The 18322-nt window shown below is 39.2% G+C and overlaps 1 protein-coding gene across 1 annotated transcript in view; it reads left to right on the forward strand.

The window, feature by feature from the left end:
- Window positions 1–18322, forward strand: part of LOC126475105 (neprilysin-4-like) — a 138462-nt gene that overhangs the window by 60344 nt on the left and 59796 nt on the right. Inside the window, exons 10-11 of the mRNA XM_050102684.1 lie at window positions 2120–2237; window positions 16409–16505. Coding sequence (XP_049958641.1) covers window positions 2120–2237; window positions 16409–16505 — 215 coding nt within the window. The remainder of the gene's footprint in view (window positions 1–2119; window positions 2238–16408; window positions 16506–18322) is intronic.

The raw sequence follows: 18322 nt of genomic DNA on the forward strand, positions 1-18322 counted from the left end.
CACATGCATGGTCAAGATCAAGTAAATATCTAGTGCAGCTTACAGACTCTTTTAATGATTTTATGTCATTCACTGACAAATACGAGGGCTATCCACGAAGTACATTACGTTTTGGAATTAAAAATAAATAAAGTATTGGAAATTTTTTTTAATTGTATACAGATGAAAGCCACACTTAAATACTACCTTTCTACATAGTTGCCATTTAAATTAAGGCACTTATCGTAGCGATGGACGAGCTTGGAAATTCCTTCGTCGTAAAATTCGGCCGCCTGCGCCTTCAACCACATGGTTAATCAGTAACCCAATAGAAATACAATTTTTGTGGATTTCCTGGAAAGAGGCACTACAATAAACTCTCAAAGGTATTGCCAAACTCTGCACAACCTCAGAAGAGCAATACAAAACAAGCGCAGGGGAAAGTTGGGCTCAAAGATCTTGCTGATTCACGACAACGCCCGGGCCCACACGGCAAATGCCACTTGCGAAGTTCTCGAATCTTTTAAGTGGGAGTTGTTTCCTCATCCGCGGTACAGTCCCGACCTGGCACCGAGCGAATTCCACTTATTCCCAGCAATGAAGAAGTGGTTGGATATGCAGCGTTTTGATGATGACGCACAGCTTCAAGAAGAGGTAACCACGTGGTTGAAGGCGCAGGCGGCCGAATTTTACGACGAAGGAATTTCCAAGCTCGTCCATCGCTACGATAAGTGCCTTAATTTAAATGGCAACTATGTAGAAAAGTAGTATTTAAGTGTGGCTTTCATCTGTATATAATAAAAAAAATTTCCAATACTTTATTTATTTTTAATTCCAAAACGTAATGTACTTTGTGGATAGCCCTTGTATTCTGTTTCATATTTCTACACATTGCTCCTCCATGTTGTGTGTCGCTTCCAATCTTGTCATCCTGTTGGTGAGTATCAGAAAGCTTTCAATGATGGAATCCCTGATGGAGTTCTCATTAGAGGCCATTTATTTTTGTTGACAATCTTTCACATTTTCTGATAGACTGTTTGTAAATCCAAGTGATTTCCATGTGTTGACACTTTGAGTTCTGTCTTTTAAATATACATCTAGCACATATTGCAGAAACATCAGCTCTACTTCTTCAGGTTTTCTTTCGAATTTTTGCTCAGAATTTATATTTCACTGGTAGGATTACAGGATACCAAATTGTGTATGCTTAATCCTAATTCTTTCCTTGTAGTTTGTCCCAAATATATTTTTGAGCATACATTTACCATATTAATAACAACATGAACTACACACACACACACACACACACACACACACACACACACACACACACACATGGCCACTGTCATCTTTGTGTGCTGTGGGACCCTCCTGTATATGACGAGCAGTTGTATTTTTGTATGTTTTTTTCAAGTAAGCTGATATTTCACATTCCAGATATTATTTATTCTATTATTTGATTATGTAAAAAAATTTAATTCTTTAGTTGTATTTGCCTATTTTTGACATGACTTATATTTTATTCACAGGAATTGTACATTTACAACACACTGTTTACGTTTGATACATTTTCTAGCATACGGGCTTTTATCAGCAAACAGTAGTTGATCATAAGAAAACTGGTTACTTAGAAAATTCTAGCGTGGTGTTGTTGGAAGAATCAGTCAGTTGTTTTGATTTAACTGTTTTTATTTTCTGTTGTAGTTGTGCTCACACTCAAATTTATTGATGAATACTTTTGAGTGAAATGTTCGTTTTAAACCATTACCTGAGATTTAATCATGTGAATAGTTATATGTAATTTAATAAAACACTTAATATTTATACAACTCATATATTTAGCTTACGTGCTGGTTTGCACTTAGCAATCTGACAACAGTCTTTTCTGGTCTATTAATAACTCTAGGCTTATTCATATGAAGAAGACTCGGATTATAGTTTGAGAATAAACATTGCATTCGAAACTAGTCACCAATAATAACTTTCACTGTTGAAAAGCAAACACCTGTCATCTGTTTATTGTATGTCAGGGTATGTCACTTTGTCATAACTGAGCAGTAAGATTAACATGTCACTATGTGATAGCCTGTCATTTACAATAGGTAACATAGCTACATAACATCCATTCATTCTTTTGTAGCTAATTACCTGAACTGGCGACTGGTGAAGACAGTCAGCAGGGACACAACACAGAAAATGCGTGAGCTTGCTTTTCTGTTTGAAAAAGTTCTCAGTGGAACAAAAGAAGATCAGCCAAGGTAAAAGCTAGTTTTTGTTTTACTTCATAATATTAAAGTTAATTTCAGTGTCAGGATTTTTATTCTGGCGGTATAATATAAACACCTCTCAGATTAAGTGACATTAGACTTGTAAATATTCGACCTTTATTTTCTTGTAGAATTTCCTAGAAAAAGGAACTATTTACTATCATGAGGTGTGGATAAATAATGAGCTGCAAATAAGTAAGTTCATAAGTACTCTGTTGATGGTTTTGAACTAAAACTTGGCTTCGAGAGAGAGGACTGATTTTGATGATGGGTATAAGTGTGAGCAGCTTCACTGTGGAATCTTGATACTGTGAGGCACAAAATCATGATTCTTTCACTGGTTTATAGTTCTTAATGTTTCCAGCTCTTTATTCATCACAGAAATTAATGACATCTTAAAGTTTCCTATCGTAGAAGAATGTGTAACAACAGGAGTAAAGGTCAAAGTCAAAGTAGTCACATAGTCAGGGAAATGAGCATAGGGGACCAGACACAGGACTCTTGCATCACCATTCTAGGCAAGGTCCTAGCAGAGATGCCTTCGCCTTCCTCCAACAAGTGGAAGGAAGAGGGTAAAATCTCCACTGGTCTCCCAGGATTTTACACACACCTTCTGTTTTTATCTGCTATTTCAAGCTAAGTGTATTGTTGTTCTTAGTGTGTATGTAACTTTAAACAGCTGTCTACATAATTGGTATTATTAATGTAGGTATAATGTGAAAATTAAAGTCAAGCAGAATTTACATTACAGAATCCACATATTACGATAAATTATAGAAGGAGTCACTAATTAGATAACCTATTACTTTTTTTTCAATTATTTGGGGATTTAAAATTTCCCACCTGATGTCTTGCATTTGAATACAAAACTTCATTCTGAAGGTTAGGCATGTCTACATGGGAATTATTTTTACTTCTAATATAATTGTTGTGAATTTCACAGTTGATTATAAATTCAGTCTTATCATTAACCACCCTAAATATCATTATGGATTACATGTATTGGCACATAAGTGTAAGAATCCCAATATCACTGAAGAAGCTTTTGCAATCTCATCCATTGGGCAACACAGTGAGAGATATTTTCAAGCAATATGGGAAAAGAACTGAGTTCTTTAGTTAACTTATCCACATGTGGGTGCAACCTTAGTTATTCATCTGAGAAAACGTGTGCTATTTAAGTAAAAGCAAAAGGAAGGACAACATCAGTTATGAAAAGTTTCCCTTTCATCTCAGTTCATTCAGGTTTGTCCACATGATGGGGAAATAGTGGTATTTGTGACAAGGAAGCATTTACTTATCAGCAAGTGATGTAGAAAATTATATCAAAGGAAAATTTTGGTACTTTCAACATTGCAGCCCATTCAGCAATCATGATAATCTAAAATATAAGAAACTATCAGCCTGGGTTGCACAATCGAGGCTGATAGTATCTTATATAAAAGGAAAATTTGACTGAGAACACTAATAAATTATGAGACAGGATAGGTGGCCAGCATTTACCTTCAAGAGGCAAAATGTTTAGCATTTCTGATAGACACATATAAAAGCAATGGCATTATACTAACTTTTGGAGCTAGTAGTTCCTTCCTTGGTGAGGAGAGGGGGTTGTGACAGGAAAGGTTAAAAAGGAAAGCCAGTCACTCAGACCTCAGGATGAGGTCTGAGTTTTGAGCTTGCAGCTGGTCATCATTCACTACACTCTATAATATTTTGACTGGGCACCACCCAGTCATCTTCAGGTAAGCCACTGAAGACTGAAGGTCTGTAGTTTTGAGCTTGCAGCTGGTCATCATTCACTACACTCTATAATATTTTGACTGGGCACCACCCAGTCATCTTCAGGTAAGCCACTGAAGACTGAAAAACACTTCCCTTATCCTGCAATTGACTAGTGCACTGTGTGTATTCCACCCATGAGTTAAAAGACTGTCGTGACTGACTGACTGCACTACCCAGTGGACAGTGCCATCAGTGGTGAAACTGTGGAACTTGGCTGTCCTCAGGGTTGCTGCTTTCTGTGGCCATCAGTGTAATCTGTCGTTCATCTGGAGCAAATAGTGGAAATGATGGGGTTCCATGCATTATTCAGCTGGTAACTGCTATCAAATTCACCAGATTCTCCACCATGCCCATTTACGAGGGTTCTTTAATAATGGAGTCCTGAAACGATATATATGTGTCCAAAATTACCTTCACTGAATGTTCTGGGCATACAGTGTTCAGCAAAAGCAAATATTGTTGGCTGAAAAAGATGAGTGCAGTGTTGATGTTCAGTGCAACAGTGCATGTGCTCCATCCTATGTACACAATTTCACACTGGCAAGGTATTTTGTAAATTCCAGTCTTCCACAATGACAAATCATTCTTCATTAACCTCAGAAGGTCTGCCACCTTTGATGGAAGGTGGGATACCTGAAATTTCTGAATGATTCTAGCTATCTTGAACATAATATTGCCAACAACAGGAAGAAAAGCTATAGATTTTGCTGGTGTGCTCTCCTCTTTATTCACTCCCTGAGTTTTAGCTGGAACTGATAGTGTATCTCTTTAGGTGAACTGTAAGCTTGGTGCGAAAGTGTTTTCAGCACACTGATAATTTGTGACAGACGATGACAACTCAAAGATTGTAAATACAAACTGGTATGAGTGGGTTTATGATAAATTGAATGCCCTAAAAAGCTATCATTCTTCCATCCAACTAAAAGTTCCAGGACAGACAGACAACCATCTTTCTCTGTTTCTGTAGTAATTTGGATGTTCTTATGAACAGAGCTGAAGTGATGTAAAAACTCCTTTAATTTATCTTCTCCATGAGAAGTAGCATCCACATTCCTCCAAAATACAGTTGATTTAAGAGCCACTGATCCCAGGACTCCCCCCTCAAAGTTCTTTTCAAAAAAGTTGATGAAGAAGTCTTTGTCTGTATGAGATAGCTCAGTTGAAATACCATGGTGTGGAGTAAATGGCAAGTGTCTGCAAACCCAGAACTTCTTTGAGTACTCAGTTTGCTGGGAAAATTTTTTAAATCACAGTAAATACACGAATAATGTACTGTGCATGAATTTTCAGTATCCTCCTTAATATTTGATAATAACCATATGAATTCTTACCCTTCAATAATTTAATTTCTGCTCCAATTGCCTATCCATTAGCAAGAGCAGATATTGCCAGCAGGGGAAGCAACTGTTAAAACTAAGTTTACAAAGCTGCCACAAGTCGCACTTAATATTTTTTGTTTACAAGTTTCACTCTTCAAATGAACAAGAGCATCATCAGAGTATATATAGTAAAACACACAAATTGAGAGAATACAGAGAACTTACATCAATGTTACAAAATTTACACATTCTATTTTAAGTATAGAGATTTATGTTTAAAGTTGGCCGACAGCACTAAAGATTGCATTTAATGTTGGATGACAGCAGTAAAGATTAAACTGGCTGTGCTATAGTACCTAAACTTACTTTTAAAGTACAGTAGGAAATGATGACATTGACAGCACAAAAGATTAAATTGACTGAACAACAGTAGCCTAATTGTGACATTCGTGGTACAGAGTATCCAAAGATAATTTACTATTACAGGAAACAAAATTTACATTTTAATCATCTCCTTTATGGGTGTGTGTATAGACATCTCATATCTGTAAATATCTGCTTATCTCTCAAAATACACCTGTAAAAATTACAATATCTTTCAAAATACATTATAAAAATACATACTTATAAAAAGTATGTTTACAAATATCCACTCAAAATTACCATTTTCAAAATATTTATGTTATGATAATATGGCAGGTGTTTTATTTTGGTTGCTTATCTACAGCATTTCATCAAAATATAATACCTGCCACATTATTTTAAGAGACATATTTTTAAAAATGGTAGTTTTTATATATTTCATATATTTCCAAAGCCTTTTTAAATATGTACTTTTTATAATGTATTTTGAATGATAAGCCGATATGTACAGATATTGATTTATTGATTCATCCTACAAATCTTTCCAGATTGTGGGGTTGTGGGATACAGAAAACACACACACACACACACACACACACACACACACACAAGACCACAGTAATTAAAATAATGAATTTTAGCTTTATCCGCAAAGGTTCTTGCAGTAGCTGCACTGTCTTGTTTCAAGTATTTTGTATCTTAAGTGATCTAGAAATTTTGCTACTGAACAGAAGCAATGATCCAATAAGAATGCCCTTAGGGTTTTACAAAAGAGAAAGAATGATGATATGTCTTTCACTTTATGCAGAAGACTTTTGTAAATTTGTATAGTGCGGCTTACTGTGGAGGTTTTAGGCTGATGTGCTTATTGACTGGACATGAAACTTTTCCTTTTGTCTTGTATCATGTTCATGGATACTAAAATTTTCATTTACACCTTTGAAATTCTTTCTAATACATTTACAGATTTCTAGTATATACATACAGAGAAGAGGAAGAATTGATTACTTTTGAAAGAGGGGCTTGCAAGGATCTGTTTGTCGAGCATGTTGCATTGCTCTTAACGGTTCTTTTTTGAGTTAAGAAGATGACTGAACTAGGTGGTGTATTACCCCAGAATATAATTCCGTACAGTAGGATGCTGTGGAATTGGGCAAAGTAGGCAGTTCGGACAGTGCTATAATTTGCTTTGACAGAGAGGAAATGCAGACTGTAACATATTTTATTTTGTGTTCCATTAATTTTTTTATGTGTGTGCCATTTGAAGTTATTTTGAAGCCATAGGCCTAAAAACTTTGTTTCTGGAGAAGATGAAATTTTGTTGGAGTTTATTGTCACACTGATACAGCATGCGTCACCTTTTAACATTAGGAGGACCACAAGCAGGCTACTACCTACAATGACCGACAGGACCAAATTGGCCCCATGTTTATTTTTGTTTATTTGATCAGATTGTGACAGGTAATGAAATGTAACACACATATATAACTTTTGTTGATTTTTATTAACAAAACAAATACATCTTACACACACACACACACACACACACACACACACACACACACACACACCTCCGTAGTTCACTGATGTTTACTGCTGCACTTGTCGCACCACATTCGTCTTCTCTTCTCACATTTGCCACATACTGCTTTCTCATAACCTGAACAGAGAGTAGCAGTATGGTTTCCTTTACATGAGGTACGAATTTTACACTTCTGTCTCTTAGTTGCCCTCTGTGGTCCGCCTTTAGTGTCTTCATGATTCTGGTCTGGCTCTTTATTTCTTGATGATATACACTGCACTCGAAGCTGTTCACACAAATCAAAAATATACTTCCGCCTGCTAAGTCGCGTACCAGTCACAACACCCAGAAATTTATGGCAGCCAAATCAAGAATGTTGTAAAATACATGCACTGGCCAACATCTCGTACCGACTTTTGTGGAGTACATCCTCGTCATTTGATTGACAACGTCGACCCCAAATTTTGTTTCATTGTAGAACTGCACTGTTTCAGGAGTCTTCTTCTGACTATTGGACAGGGATACATGAGAGTGAAGTGAACTCAGTGACAAAACAATCTTATTTGTTTTCCCTTGATAAACTGTTAGTGTTGTTCCATCATCATTTTTAAACACAATAGTCGAGTGGAGTGGTTGTTTTCTGGTCTTTGCAGCAGAAGGCACTTCCCTTCGATTACGGTTCAAAGTACCTACTAAAGTTGTGGATGCCCTAAGATGGTTTGCAAGGCTTAGCAAAGTAAAGTAACTGTCAGTAGTGACATTCAAACTTTTGCCTAAGTATGGTCCCGTAAGCCTAAGAACATTTTCACCTACACCTTGGTCAGTTGGTTGAAGGGGATCAGCACCAGTGTATGGGAATCCATTCAGTATGTATTTACTAGAAACACCTACAAGTAACCAGAATTTTATGCCAAGTTTATCTGACTTGCTTGCAATATATTGTGTGAATGGGCATCTTGTTTTAGACGACAAAAGTTGTTCATCAACTGTAAGATAAGGTTCTGCTTTATAGCATGACACACTGTTTTCTATGAAAGCATTCCAAGTATCTGAGACAAGAGCAAATTTGTCAGCCTTGAGGCGTTCAGATCTAGTGGACTTGGAGTCAAACCTCATATATTTCATTATTTCGATAACTCTGTTTCATACCATAGTTTGTCTGAAAAATGGAGGACCCCATACTATTGAGCATGGGCTTTTGAGAGGAAAATTCTTTGTCCCATACACTCCTCTTGCATGCATTATGGCGACAAAAGCATCCAGTTCTTCAGTGTCTATTGTCCAGGAATCGCCTTGTGTTCGACGACGAGCCTCAGCTTCAGTACAGTGCTTGATGTGGGGCATCATGCAAGATCTGAAAATTAACCGCGAAGCACTAAGAAGTTTCCCACTTTGAATTTTCCTTTTAGCACATGATGTTGGTCCTGAGCTCTCCTGCAAAATGTTATGACTTTGTAGACCATCTGAAAACACATGAAAAATGAACAGTATTTTTACAATGTGTAATGTACTGATATTATATGAGTATATCTGTTCTTGTAATTTTACAAACTAAAACTCTACACAAAGTGCAGAAATATTACTGACCTGCATTAGAACCCACTAGTACAATTTTCCACAAAGTCCCCTCTTTTGCTATTTCTTTTTCTTCAGTAGGTTGCCCAGTATCTGTTTTTGACTGACTTCCGGCGGAAGCAAATGATGTCTGCGTTGTTGATCTTATAGAGCTACAATTTGGAACATCAGAAGGCATGCTGGATGTAGAAGCTTCATTTTCCCCTAAATTTAGCGGAAAACTGTCCTGGGCTGTGTTTACATCATCACATTCGTTGCACGAATCACATTCTTCATCTGCACACACTGGAACTACTACACTTTCTTCATTGTCCTGATCGCTGTCGGAGAACTTCCATCTTTTTTGCTCCGTTCTGCTAGTATTGCAGCGTCTGTTAGCCACTTCTTGTATTTGTAGCTCATAACTGCAGGGACGACTCTCAGATACTGTCACAACAGACAATAACTGAAATCCTTGCGTCAACTAACCAACAATCAGTGCTGGATTGAATGACATTGCTGTCTCATATTTGAACAACAAAGGTACAACAGTTGATGTGATTTCATATGCAGTATTGCAAAGAAGTAGCCTCTAAATACAGAGAAATGTTGGAGGGGCCAAATTGGCCCCGCTGTCCTTCTCGGTGGTAAGCTTCATATTTCACAACCTGATAAAAATAGGACACTCCAAAATGCGGTGGTTAATATTTCATATGACTGATTAGAAGACACAAAATATCAAGTCAGCCGAACTTACGATTTGCTCAGAAAACAAGTGAAAAGATCGAAAAGGGGCCAATATGGCCCCTCGGTCCTTCTAGTGTTAAACAGAAATTTTGATTTTTTTTGTGTTTATCATAAGTTTATTCCCCAAAAACAATCTATTTATCTGTTCTGTAGTCTTAGTAACAGCTGCCTGTAGCTGACGTGGGGTATTTCCTGTAATTAGGATGCTTGTGTCATCTGCAAAATAAGCCTTTCTTTGTGACTCAATGTTCAGGTGTAGATCATTTACATACAGGAGAAAGGGGATTGGCCCAAGAATGGATCCCTGAGGGACTCCTTTATTTAGAACTTCTGCATCTGAGAACCAGGTCCTGGTGTTTTCCTTTAGTTCTTGTTTTATTTGTTTCCTGTTTGTCAAGTACAAAGTGAACCATTTTAGTGCAGTGCCTCTAATGCCATACACTTGGAACTTCTCCGACAGTATGTTGCGGTACAGTATGTCAAAGGCTTTACTTAAGTCTAAAAAATACCAGTGGCTCTTTGTTTTTTGTCAATTGCTTGCAGGGCATTTTCTATAAAATCATAGACTGCACTGGTTGTTTATTTATTTTTACCGCATGCATGCTGAGAATCAGTGAGAATTTTGTTTTTCTCGTAGAATTCCATTAACCTATTATACTTTACTTTTTCTACTATTTTACTAAAGCTGGTCTATAGCTTTCTATATTTGTTTTCTCTCCTCCTTATGGATAGGGACCACTTTAGCAATTTTTAAACTGTATGGAAATGTGCCTGTCAGAAAAGATGAATTTACTATATCTGCCAGAGGAAGTGAAATGGTTTAATGCATTGCTTTATGATGTAATCAGGAATACTATTAAGCCCTGATGACATTTTCCTATGAGCTGATGCAGCAACGATGGTTTCATCTGGGGTTGTTCCATCAGTGTACATTGAAGAGGAACATGATTGCACTTCGTTTTTTTTGTTTCTTTCTAATATCTGTTTTGTCGCTGAAATCGTGGTTAAGAGTGATATTTTCCAGTTTATGGGACACTTTATTTGCTTCCTTCTTTATGGCTTTCCATGCTGAAGAATCCTGGAGATACTAAAAGGTATCAGATAGATTACATAATGGTAAGACAGAGATTTAGGAACCAGGTTTTAAATTGTAAGACATTTCCTGGGGCAGATGTGGATTCTGACCACAATCTATTGGTTATGAACTGCAGATTGAAACTGAAGAAACTGCAAAAAGGCGGGGAATTTAAGGAGATGGGACCTGGATAAACTGAAAGAACCAGAGGTTGTACAGAGTTTCAGGGAGAGCATAAGGGAACAATTGACAGGAATGGGGGAAAGAAATACAGTAGAAGAAGAATGGGTAGCTCTGAGGGATGAAGTAGTGAGGCAGCAGAGGATCAAGTAGGTAAAAAGACGAGGGCTAATACACTCCTGGAAATGGAAAAAAGAACACATTGACACCGGTGTGTCAGACCCACCATACTTGCTCCGGACACTGCGAGAGGGCTGTACAAGCAATGATCACACGCACGGCACAGCGGACACACCAGGAACCGCGGTGTTGGCCGTCGAATGGCGCTAGCTGCGCAGCATTTGTGCACCGCCGCCGTCAGTGTCAGCCAGTTTGCCGTGGCATACGGAGCTCCATCACAGTCTTTAACACTGGTAGCATGCCGCGACAGCGTGGACGTGAACCGTATGTGCAGTTGACGGACTTTGAGTGAGGGCGTATAGTGGGCATGCGGGAGGCCGGGTGGACGTACCGCCGAATTGCTCAACACGTGGGGCGTGAGGTCTCCACAGTACATCGATGTTGTCGCCAGTGGTCGGCGGAAGGTGCACGTGCCCGTCGACCTGGGACCGGACCGCAGCGACGCACGGATGCACGCCAAGACCGTAGGATCCTACGCAGTGCCGTAGGGGACCGCACCGCCACTTCCCAGCAAATTAGGGACACTGTTGCTCCTGGGGTATCGGCGAGGACCATTCGCAACCGTCTCCATGAAGCTGGGCTACGGTCCCGCACACCGTTAGGCCGTCTTCCGCTCACGCCCCAACATCGTGCAGCCCGCCTCCAGTGGTGTCGCGACAGGCGTGAATGGAGGGACGAATGGAGACGTGTCGTCTTCAGCGATGAGAGTCGCTTCTGCCTTGGTGCCAATGATGGTCGTATGCGTGTTTGGCACCGTGCAGGTGAGCGCCACAATCAGGACTGCATACGACCGAGGCACACAGGGCCAACACCCGGCATCATGGTGTGGGGAGCGATCTCCTACACTGGCCGTACACCACTGGTGATTGTCGAGGGGACACTGAATAGTGCACGGTACATCCAAACCGTCATCGAACCCATCGTTCTACCATTCCTAGACCGGCAAGGGTACTTGCTGTTCCAACAGGACAATGCACGTCCGCATGTATCCCATGCCACCCAACGTGCTCTAGAAGGTGTAAGTCAACTACCCTGGCCAGCAAGATCTCCGGATCTGTCCCCCATTGAGCACGTTTGGGACTGGATGAAGCGTCGTCTCACGCGGTCTGCACGTCCAGCACGAACGCTGGTCCAACTGAGGCGCCAGGTGGAAATGGCATGGCAAGCCGTTCCACAGGACTACATCCAGCATCTCTACGATCGTCTCCATGGGAGAATAGCAGCCTGCATTGCTGCGAAAGGTGGATATACACTGTACTAGTGCCGACATTGTGCATGCTCTGTTGCCTGTGTCTATGTGCCTGTGGTTCTGTCAGTGTGATCATGTGATGTATCTGACCCCAGGAATGTGTCAATAAAGTTTCCCCTTCCTGGGACAATGAATTCACGGTGTTCTTATTTCAATTTCCAGGAGTGTAGAAATCCTTGGGTAACAGAAGAAATATTGAATTTAATTGATGAAAGGAGAAAATATAAAAATGCAGTAAATGAAGCAGGCAAAAAGGAATACAAACGTCTCAAAAATGAGATCGACAGGAAGTGCAAAATGGCTAAGCAGGGATGGCTAGAGGAAAAATGTAAGGATGTAGAGGCTTGTCCCACTAGGGGTAAGATAGATACTGCCTACAGGAAAATTAAAGAGACCTTTGGAGAGAAGAGAACCACTTGTATGAATATCAAGAGCTCAGATGGAAACCCAGTTCTAAGCAAAGAAGGGAAGGCAGAAAGGTGGAAGGAGTGTATAGAGGGTTTATACAAGGGCGATGTACTTGAGGACAATATTATGGAAATGGAAGAGGATGTAGATGAACATGAAATGGGAGATAGGATACTACGTGAAGATTTTGACAGAGCACTGAAAGACCTGAGTCGAAACAAGGCCCCGGGAGTAGACAACATTCCATTAGAACTACTGATGGCCTTGGGAGAGCCAGTCCTGACAAAACTCTACCATCTGGCGAGCAAGATGTATGAGACAGGCGAAATACCCACAGACTTCAAGAAGAATATAATAATTCCAATCCCAAAGAAAGTAGGTGTTGACAGATGTGAAAATTACCGAACTATCAGTTTAATAAGTCACAGCTGCAAAATACTAACGCGAATTCTTTACAGACGAATGGAAAAACTGGTAGAAGCGGACCTCGGGGAAGATCAGTTTGGATTCCGTAGAAATGTTGGAACACGTGAGGCAATACTAACCTTACGACTTATCTTAGAAGAAAGATTAAGAAAAGGCAAACCTACGTTTCTAGCATTTGTAGACTTAGAGAAAGCTTTTGACAACGTTAACTGGGATACTCTCTTTCAAATTCTGAAGGTGGCAGGGGTAAAATACAGGGAGCGAAAGGCTATTTACAATTTGTACAGAAACCAGATGGCAGTTATAAGAGTCGAGGGGCATGAAAGGGAAGCAGTGGTTGGGAAGGAGTGAGACAGGGTTGTAGCCTCTCCCCGATGTTACTCAATCTGTATATTGAGCAAGCAGTAAAGGAAACAAAAGAAAAATTCGGAGTAGGTATTAAAATTCATGGAGAAGAAGTAAAAAGTTTGAGGTTCGCCGATGACATTGTAATTCTGTCAGAGACAGCAAAGGACTTGGAAGAGCAGTTGAACGGAATGGACAGTGTCTTGAAAGGAGGATATAAGATGAACATCAACAAAAGCAAAATGAGGATAATGGAATGTAGTCAAATTAAATTGGGTGATGCTGAGGGGATTAGATTAGGAAATGAGACACTTAAAGTAGTAAAGGAGTTTTGCTATTTAGGGAGTAAAATAACTGATGATGGTCGAAGTAGAGAGGATATAAAATGTAGACTGGCAATGGCAAGGAAGTCTTTCTGAAGAAGAGAAATTTGTTAACATCGAGTATAGATTTAAGTGTCAGGAAGTCGTTTCTGAAAGTATTTGTATGGAGTGTAGCCATGTATGGAAGTGAAACATGGACGATAACCAGTTTGGACAAGAAGAGAATAGAAGCATTCGAAATGTGGTGCTACAGAAGAATGCTGAAGATAAGGTGGGTAGATCACGTAACTAATGAGGAGGTATTGAATAGGATTGGGGAGAAGAGAAGTTTGTGGCACAACTTGACTAGAAGAAGGGATCGGTTGGTAGGACATGTTTTGAGGCATCAAGGGATCACAAATTTAGCATTGGAGGGCAGCGTGGAGGGTAAAAATCGTAGAGGGAGACCAAGAGATCAATACACTAAGCAGATTCAGAAGGATATAGGTTGCAGTAGGTACTGGGAGATGAAGAAGCTTGCACAGGATGGAGTAGCATGGAGAGCTGCATCAAACCAGTCTCAGGACTGAAGACCACAACAACATGCTGCTTTGCTTTTATTTGCTGAGTCTGTTATGAACTTAGACCTGGCCATTTTTTTGCCTGTCATATCACTCATCTGTAGATTTGAATGTATTCCTGTATGTAACTGTTTACAAGAGGGGCAAGCTATTGTTTTTCCTATATTTGAGTAATTCTCTTTTCCTCGCATTTGATATTTTGATCCTATTGTTATCCATAGCTTTGCTTTTTTAGTTGTGTCTCTTATTTCTTGTGTGTTGAGGGGAATGCAATTTCAATGTAATCAATGAAGATGCTAGAGAATTTCTCAAACTTTTTGCTGGTGTCATCTATTTGCAAAACTTCTTCCCACCTTTCTCCTGATAACAAGGAGTTTAATGTTTCCATATTGTGTGTATTAAACTGTCTTGCTGTTCTAGTTATTTTATAGTTCTGGCTGGGCAGTAAGTGACTTTGAATGGTGACAACTTGAGCTTCGTGATCATTAAGGCTTGTATTTATACATTTTGCAGTACAATTTATATTCACAAACATCTTATCCAAAGCAGTAGAAGTAGTTTTTGTGATTCTTGTTGGGATTGTTATAGTCTGATTTAAGTTGAAATTATCTGTGAGGTTGAGCATGAGTTTTTTCTTTTGCTGGTTCCAAGAAAATCAGTGTTCAATACCCCACAAAGCATTATTGATTTTTTGTTTAGTACATATTCAAGCTTATTTAGAAATGAGTCAAAATTTCCATCTGGGGAGCAATAAATACATGCTGCAACTGTATTTGCCTCTCTGACTTCAAAGAGTGCCAGCTGAAAGTCTCTTACTGCACTGAGATTTTGAAACTTATTGGCTGATTCATATTTTAGCCCATACTTGATGAAAATTGTGGTACCTTCATTTTTATAGCTGTTTCTACAGAAATAAGTGGCTAGTGTGTATCCTGGTATAGAACAAAAGTCAATTTGATCATTATTTAGCCAGTGTTCTGTAATGCACAGAACATTAATAATGTTAAGTTCTGTTCTGTATTTAGCAAGATATCTATATCTAAAACTTTGTTTGTTATTTTGATGGCAAACAGGAAGATGTTTGTTGCTGTAATTTATTTGATTACTAGTACTGGGATTTAGATTAACATTTGAGACTCATAAGGGCATTTTTATTATATCACTGACCTCATTCTTGCTTGGTAAGGATGTGTCCATTGAAAATCATCTGTCTGGGAGCCTAGAGTCTTCTTCTGTATTGATGGTGTCTGCTTCTTTTCTTTCAATGTGCTGTGCACCACTTCTGTATAACTGGGAGATGATTGCTGTTTTGGCGAACAGAGAAGATGTGATGATTTATCAGTTTTCTTTGATGCTGTATGTTTTATCTCCAATTTCTTGACAAAACATATGTTTATTTTTTCCACAACAAGCTGCTTCCCTAGCCAATTTAAGTGTAGTCCATGTCTAGTGTGGAATCTGTGTCCTATACTACTCAGATCAATGGCTTCTATGTTTTCATATTGTGTGCATATTTTCGAGAGTAACACGTTTGCAGCACTTATCTCTTTGTTTACACAGGACCATGGTGGTAGGTCATATCGGTATGGAATAATCATTAACAGGACATTTACATGAGTCAAGCGTCTTAAAAACTTCTTTAATTCAGCAGTAGCTTTACTATACCATGGACATTATAAGTACTGTTGTACAGTCAGTTTAATCTTTGGCACTGTCAATGTCATCATTTACTACTGTACTTTAAGCATAAGTTTAAGTACTATAGTACAGACAATTAAATCTTTACTGCTTTAAGCCAACTTCAAATGTCAGTCACCACAGTGGAAATAGAATACACTATACATAATGTCAATGCAAATTCTCTGTATTCTCTCAATTTGTATCTTTTACAGTGTATATTCTGATGATGCTCTTGCTCATTTAAAGAGTGAATCCAGTGAATAAAACATACTAAGTGTGTCTTGGGACTGTATTCAGAAACTTAGCCAACTATTAGTCTTTGCTATCCTCCGTCTCCTTACAAAATTGCCCTATAAAAATCTATGTAATTGATGATTGCAATACCATATCTATATCGCCTTTTTTCTTTAGTTACTTGTTACATTATAACAATATATATAACTTTGCAGGTGGCGTGACTGCGTATTTACAACTAGCAGCTCACTGAATTTCGCTGTTGGGTATGAATATGTAAAACAATTTTTTGACGATGAAGCAAAGAAAAGTGTAAGTATGTGATTTTAATCTTCTTCCTAGTAAAATGTTTGCTCATTACATGTTTGTTTGGTGATTATTTTTTAAAATTTAGTTTATATGTCTTCTGTACTTTGTAAGATAGCTGTAATCACAATGTCACAGAAAAGTCACCTTCTTAAAGACAATTCAGAGTATTGGCTGATAAAAAAAATTCAAATGGAATAAAAATAATAGGAATGAAGGTAAACATTCAGTATGTAGTTGGGGCACTGAGCAGTCAACAGACACATAAACAAGACTGAAAACATTGCTGAGATTTTGGACAACATGCGTGCGCGCGCGCGCGCGCGCACACACACACACACACACACACACACACACACACACACACACACACATTGCCTCGATACTGAGCCTGAATATGAGTCAGCCAGGGGACAGGATGGGAATGTGGCACTGGTGAGCTCACCCCAGCACAAGCATGGAGGGTTGTGTCTGCTACACAAGGAGCTAAACAGATTGACGTGTTCCACATCCACGAGGATCTCCTCAGCACAGATCTATGGAACGAAAAACGAATCTAATCGAATGTGGAGGAATGGTGTGAGAGTGTGTTCCTAATGCTTCCCATATCTTCCAAAGTGATGTTTCTACCTACCAAATCTACAAAATATCCTTATGCCACCCCTTGCCATGTCCCACTGAAAGACACAGGACAGGACCTGGCCAATCCACCTGCCCACGACATCCTGTTCCCGTCCTGTCACAGGGTACACTGTGCACTATATGAGGAAGGGCCACCTCTGAAAGCAGTTGTATAATATCTGGTTCTGCTGTAACATTTGCACAGACTTTTACTGCCCAACTAAATGAATGCCTGCTGCCAGACTGTGCTGTGCCATGGAGAAAAGCAGACTATTCACTGGAAGAAAATGCTGCAGAGCACAAGATATCTGACTTCAGTGGTGCCTACTTCACAACTGGGCCTTACCAGCAGCCCCCCTCCATTTTCCCCATTACCAGCTTCTTTGAATTACTTGGATGAGACTTGTCCTTATGACACATCTCTTGATCCTGCAATTGTCCTAGCCCCTTCTTTCTTCTCTGGTGTCACTGATGTCACATTCCTGTTATGTTGCCTCACTGCCCCTCCTTTCCAGCCATCAGAAACCATTCTATTCTACCCTCCTCCCCCCCCCCCCCCCCCCCAAATCTTCAGTCACCCTCCCACCTCCTTTCTCCCTTCATCCACTTCAATTAACACAATCCTTCACCCCAATCGTGATGGTTTGCCTTCTTTATTTCTTCACTGATTGTCTGCGGTGTTGATGTACTGTGTTGCTACACTAGCTGAAAAATTGGGTTTGTAATTTCAACACTGACTACTGTAAATTATGTAGCCAACAGGTGCACCATTGCGTTTCACAGTACGTAAATTTCACTGTCTACAACCCCCCAATAATACACAGTTAGATTGCCAGTGCACTGTTGTTTAACTTTTGATAAGCCTCATTAATAGTTTGCAGGCAAACTTCCACATATTGCTACAATAGTTTACTATTGAATACCTATGAGCAGTAAAAACCTAACCACAAAGTTCACAGTTCTTGAAGAATAGAAAGGTACATATGGAGCAGACACTGTCATTGTTTTGTGTAACAATTATTTCACAGTTGAGTTGAAGCATTGTTGTTGTTCTAACCAGCTGTGGATTGATTGTCTTGTGTCCTTTACATGTCCTCACAATAATAGGTACCGAAACTACACACTGTTCAAAGTTAAAGTTACAGAAGTTACAATTAAAACTTAACTCATTAAACTAACTGAATACATCGAAAAATTCATTC

The sequence above is a fragment of the Schistocerca serialis genome, chromosome 4 (assembly GCF_023864345.2).
Source record: "Schistocerca serialis cubense isolate TAMUIC-IGC-003099 chromosome 4, iqSchSeri2.2, whole genome shotgun sequence".
In the NCBI taxonomy this organism is placed as follows: Eukaryota; Metazoa; Arthropoda; class Insecta; order Orthoptera; family Acrididae; genus Schistocerca; species Schistocerca serialis.